The sequence below is a fragment of the Gavialis gangeticus genome, unplaced genomic scaffold, assembly GCF_001723915.1.
Source record: "Gavialis gangeticus isolate Ggan-Ray unplaced genomic scaffold, GavGan_comp1, whole genome shotgun sequence".
Taxonomy (NCBI): Eukaryota; Metazoa; Chordata; order Crocodylia; family Gavialidae; genus Gavialis; species Gavialis gangeticus.
The window spans coordinates 71,109,032-71,115,266 of NW_017728992.1; the positions used below are offsets into that span (position 1 = coordinate 71,109,032).

The following is a 6,235-nucleotide window of genomic DNA, read 5'->3' on the forward strand; positions in this document are numbered from 1 at the left end:
GGGGGAATGATAAACCGCCCTATGAATATGAGGCTGCAGCCAGCCAGCAGAGCAGATGACACTCTGGCGTGCATCAGTCGGCTGCATCTCCAGCAAAGCCAAGGAGGTGATTCTTCTGCTCTGCTCTGCTCTGCTCTGCTCTGCTCAGCCCTGGTGCGACTGCGGTTCTGGGCATCGCACTTCAACAAGCACGTGGCAAAGCTTGAGAGAGTCTGAAGAAGAGCCACCCGTAGGATCAGTCTTACGTGGCAGCCCATACGAGGAAAGGCTGAGGGATCAGGGAAAATGCGGCTGAGAGGGGACCCGGTAGCAACTTATCACTATACTGGGGAGTACAGCAAGGGCTCGGTGAGCAACTGTTCAGCAGGGCACCTGAAGGGAAAACCAGGAGTAATGGCCACAAACGCCTGGAAGATCGATTCAGGCTCAACATTAGGAAAAACTTCTTCACAGTCAGGGTGTCCAGACTGTGGAATAAGCTCCCTCCAGAGGTGGTGCAATCGCCTACCCTGGAAATCTTCAAGAGGAGACTAGACAGTCACCTGACCCCGAGTTATCTTTCCTGCTTGGTGCAGGGGGCTTGGACCCGATGGTCTTCCAAGGTCCCTTCCGGCCTTACAATCTATGAACCTAATAAAAAATGTCATTTCTATCCAAAGAACCTTGTTTGCCCTACAGCACACACAGACCAGCAGACTCTCCCTGCCTGAGCAAGGGTGTTTGTGCCCGAGAGCTGCTTGCAAAGAACAATTTTTCCACCCATTTAGTTGGTTTAATAAAAGATACCACATCTACCCAAAGAACCTTGTCTGCCCTCCTCCTTGGGGCCTGATGCTGCTCCCACTGAAGTCGGTAGGAAAGGGTGTGAAGGGCCAAGGAACAGTCCTGAAAGTCAGTAAGAGAGGGTGTGAAGGACCCAGCAGCAGTCCCAAAAGTTAGTAGGAGAGGGTTTGAAGGGCTCAGGAACAGTCCCTAAATTTGGTAGCAAAGGGTGTGAAGGACCCAGGAGCAGTCTTTACTTGGGCTTCTTGCATGAGGCAGTAGTGAGAGAAGAGGGCTCCAGCTCCTTGTCAGGGCTTGGGCTTTGAAATCCAGGTGGACACAGTTCTAGCAAAGGTAAACTTTCTCAGGAAGGCGGTTAGTAAAGCATTGGAACAGGCTGCCCAGGGAGGTGGTGCAATCGCCATCCTTAAAGTTTTTTAAGACCCAAAGAATGAAAGAGTTGGGGGTGGTCCTGCTTTGAGAAGGGGAGTGGACTAGATGACTTCCTGGGGTCTCTTCCAACCTCTGTTTTCTATGATAACCCCTGTTGGAAAAAAACAAAACAAAACACTTAAGCAAGAGCTTGAGTGTATCCCTGTTTAGGGTAGCACCTCATCAAGGGGTGACCAAGAAAATGAAAATGCAACTGGAACCCAGTAATCATACCCCTGCCAGCTAATGCAGGTAAGAGCAGGAGGAAAGAAAAGCTGAAACCCTTCAGCGATCCTGGTGAGTTGTATGAATAATGTAATTGACGTCAGCTATACAATCAAAACCCTAGGCTTTTACCCTGAACACATTCATGCCTGCAAGTAATTACATACGCAAGTAGTCCTGCTGATATCAAAGACACTGGTCACTTGTGCTGCTCCTGTGAAGATGTTTACAGGATAGCAGCTTTGGAGGCTGATTCAGGGAAACATCCTCCCTCAGGAAAAGTAAATTATCAGAGCTTTAACTCCCATTTAAGTCAGCGTGTTAAAGAAGTACAATGTCTGCACCGGTGCTTTCTTGCCCACACTTAACTAGGTTTCCATACTGGGACCTTAGTTTGCTTTTGCTACAAGTGGTAAGAATCAAGCTAAACATTGTTTAATGTTGTTACTTTCATTTTTACGTTAATACATTTTTATTAAGTTTTACAATGCAAATACATTCACAAGAATAACATGGGCACAGGTTGTTGTTACTAATAATCATGCCTAGCACTTTTCATGTTCAGATCATTCAAAACTACACAGCATTCCTGCCAGGTAAAAATGATCTATATCTATTCTATACATAGTAATTTAAGGATCCGAATTTTGAAGTGAATTCTTCAGAGAAGAGATCATAAAAATGGAAGTTACGTGAACACTTTTTTCTAGACAATTGGGCAGAATTTAAAACTTTATGTAAGAATAGGGATATAAGCTGATGTAAACATGCAGATACGTACCATTCCATAACAGAAGTTTTAGTAGGGTTTCCTGAAAGTTGTTTAGCATTTACTATGTGCTATGCCTGATTATACTGTTAGTTTTCCTCTCACTCTTTAAAGATGCTTACTGTTAATTGTTTAAAACACTTGTTTAGAATAGTAATCAGGGCTGAAAAGGTTGGGGGATAAAAGACGGAATAAAAATGTTGAGTGACATTTTAAAATAAGTATATACTTATACACACACACACACACTTGACCTTTTTCCTTTCTTTTTATATAACTTCTTTTACATTTACTTAAAACTGCTTCACAGTTAGTGTGTTAGCATTAGTGACTGTACAAATGTGCCTTTTGAATGGATGCAATGAGCTCTTGTTTGCTTGCTTTGCTCTTCAGAATTCAAAGGTGGGTTGCTTTTTTGGCTTTTGCCACCTTTTATTTCTGAGACTTTTTGTCAGCTGGTGAAAGCCAAAGTTAGCCTAGCTCGGTGTATCTAGGTTTGACTTAAAAACTGGCTGAGAATTTAGTCCATTATATACAAAGCAAAATAAACAGCAAGAACAAACTCCAGCTGCTAAGAATTTGAAAAAACTTTTATTTACATGAAATTGTTTGCTTTTTGGCATTCATTGTAACCGAGTTTGAGAGTCAGGAACACATTAAGTAACAAACTATTACTGATAAACAAGTGAAAAATCCTGGAAAGCTTTAAAAAAATATTTTATCATTGTATGAACCTATTATTAAATAATAATAAAAACATGGTAGCCTGCATCTTGCTTTCTGAACTAAACCCAAAAAAGGACATTTCTAAAAGTACGCATTATATATTTAATACTTTGACAAATTAGAAATATGTTGATGTCCAAAATTAAGTGTATTGGGCTCAGCACAGATTTCTTTAGTACTGGAGATGCCGACATATTTCATTATGAATTCCTCCAGGTACAGGGATGCAAGAAGTATTTTTGGTAATCTCTGTTGTTTGGCACTTCTAGCCAGGTGCCATTTTCTAAAATGTAATTGTCTGATATTTTTGCTAATGCTTCTTTTTTGTCTTGTTGCTCTTAATATTTTTTACCTTTTCAGTGACATATCCTGGATTATAGAAATAGACTGACTACTATTATTTGACAGATATAAGTCACTAGGAAAACTGGATTCAAGATTAAGAGTCAGTTTTATGGGAAGACCACCTGGAAACTGCATTTGTGGTGTTCAGTAGACATGTTGGCACTAGCATGGTTTCCTAGGTGATATTTCACCAGATTTGCAACTCCTACCACTGCTTTTCCTGGCACATGCACATATTACCAGTACCAGAAAAATGTATACCTGGTAATAGAAATGCATTGTAACTTTGTCATCCTGACAGATGCATGTTCTCTCTTCCTTGTTCTCCTGGTCTCATAACACTTGTACTTCTGGCTACCCAGTGGCTGAGCCAGAAGAGGAAGGATGAAAGGTTCTTTCTATACAGCCTATTCTATAGCCTATGATTAGGGCACTCACCTGGAAAGTGGGAGAAATGGTTTTGAGTCTTCTCAGGGTAAGGAGGGTCTAGAACCCAGATCTTCCATTTCCTGGGGAAGTGCTGTAAACACTTGTGCAAAAGTGGACCCTGTTACCATGATAAGCACCAAGCTTCAGTCTCAAGATTGTTCTGGATTGCAAGTGAACAGAGATGCCTAAAGTTCAGAGTCAAGCATGTAAGTCCTTTGAGGGACAGAAGTCCCTCTGCTTAGAATTTCTTCTTGGCTACCTCTAGACACCCCTAGTCTTTCTGAATCAAATTTTGGTGAACTCTCCCCATTCTCCATATAGAGCACATAGACACCTAACCCTGAATTGTATTTTTAAGGCATCTGAGCCTCATCATTGACTAAATAAGGATCTTGTATGCCAAAATCAAATTGAATCATTGTCCTGGATACAGCACCCAATGGCTTAACTCTAGGCACTTGTGAAATGATGGCACATGACATTCAGTCTTCATGATGTCATCTGTGATGGTTATTCAAGGTACACCACTCAACAGAAGGGTCAAAAAAGAATTTGTAAGTGTAGGCTTCAAAGGCAGTTCCTTCCCTTTCACAGGTGTTCTTGTACAATGGTACAGTTAGGTACACCGTTACATTTTTAAAAAATGCCTGTGGAAAAACACCTGAAGTATTTTAGTCAAACATTATGAGAAAAGCAAAATTCAATTATTAAAAGCTACATTTTAAAAATATATTAAACTTCATGTATCTTTGCTTATTACATAATGAAAACATGTACTTAATATATTTACTATTATAATACATTTATACTTAATAAGACTTTGAACAAAGAAAAAATAAATAGATGTTTGAGGGTAAGCTGATTAACTGTGATAATCAAACATGAAGAGGTACATAAGTGTTGTTATTTTATATTTTAAGTATATAATATAAGTACTACTATTATATATAAATAGTCAAATGAGATGAAAGGTTCTCTCAGAGATCAATGTTGCAGCAAAATTGCTACCTCAAATATAATTTCTTTATTCAGGTAAGGATAAAAGTAGATTAGGGCTCGGTCCTGTTAAGTACACTCAAACTGTAGTCCAGCACTAACCTTAAGAAAACTTTTAACTTTCAACATCTGAATAGTTTCATTGATTTCCTGAACTTTTCAGAACTGGATTTTTAGTTCATTGTACCATTTAGTAAATGACAGCTTTGATGAGTACGAAACTACTGTCCTAGATTATTTTCTGGTTATGGAGACTGAAAATTAACTGAATGACATGATTGATGTTGGTTTTATTTTGGGAAATAAGATTCTACATAACAAATCATCCACACTCAATTATTTAGCTACCTGAAGTAGAAACTTTTGTTTCAATGGCAGGTATGGACTTAAAGGCAGATATGAAAGCTAAAGAAAAATTAATTATTTGTAACCCAGCTTCAATTCACATCCTGGAAAATTATTAGCATGAAAGAGAGCCAGGTATTTGTAAACTTTTAAATAGCCATCTACTGAGATTCCTAGAGCTTAGAAATTAATGCAGTAAGTTTCTTTTTAACTCCCCAATAGAGTGGCAATGCTAATAAACTGGGTGAATTCACTGCTAGCTTTGCTGACATTTAGAAAGAAATAAACTACTCATATTTCTCTGATAGACACTGCCATTCTGCCACAGACTAAATACCTCTTTCTCTCTTCTAATTTCCAATTACCATCTCTGGAATAGACTTGGATACAACTGATGAAAAATTGTTTGCGAGAACGGACTTTGAAACTGATTTATAATACTCTAGTTTCCAGTGTTCTGCTTCCTCTTGGCAAAGTATCTCCCAATGAATTATGAAAATTGTAGTTCAGTTCACTACTTTTAATATGAACAGTTGAATGCTCATTACATAAACATTTTGGCAGAACACCCAACAATTTTCATTACAAAAATGATGAAAATAAATTATCTGGTAATATATCTGTTAGTTGTTTAAAATTATAGTATCCATCTATCTATCTGTCTGTCTGTCTACATATAGGTTGATTTTTTTTTAAGTAGCCTGTGAAATTAATCTAAGGGGTGCTTTTCAGTGTTGCACCTTTGGGCGTAGACATATGTACATTTGGAGTCCTTTCATAAGAGGAAGGTTTCAAAAGGGTAGCAGCTGCTAAGTTCTAATTGTTAGGTGCGAATGAGCCAAAAACAATCCACATGTAGCAAAACCCACTCTAACTTTAACCCTGCTTCATCCAGGGTTAAAGCTGGAGCTACATATGAGCCAGAATTAAAATCTGAATTAAAGCTTTCCTATGTGTGACTCATTCTCAGCTCATTCACAGATCACAATTAGAAGTAACCCCTACTGCCCTTTTGAAATGTTCCCTTTTTGAAAGGGCTCCAAACGCATGTGTATGCACACCCTGAGAGATTGTTTTCTGTGAGGAAGCCCAATTGTTTTTCATGATAAATAAGAGGGAGAGCCTATGCAAGATTATCTGAGTTACAAGAATTGAGATTTTTTTTTTTAGTGAAGTATAGCAGTGTAATGCAGTCAAGGCACAATA

The 6,235-nt window shown here is 38.8% G+C and overlaps 1 protein-coding gene across 1 annotated transcript in view; it reads right to left on the minus strand.

The window, feature by feature from the left end:
• The window catches only part of GALR1 (galanin receptor 1), a 7,842-nt gene extending 6,276 nt beyond the window's left edge, over positions 1-1,566 (minus strand). Inside the window, exon 1 of the mRNA XM_019518750.1 lies at positions 1,552-1,566. Coding sequence (XP_019374295.1) covers positions 1,552-1,566 — 15 coding nt within the window. The remainder of the gene's footprint in view (positions 1-1,551) is intronic.
• Positions 1,567-6,235: the final 4,669 nt, after the last annotated feature.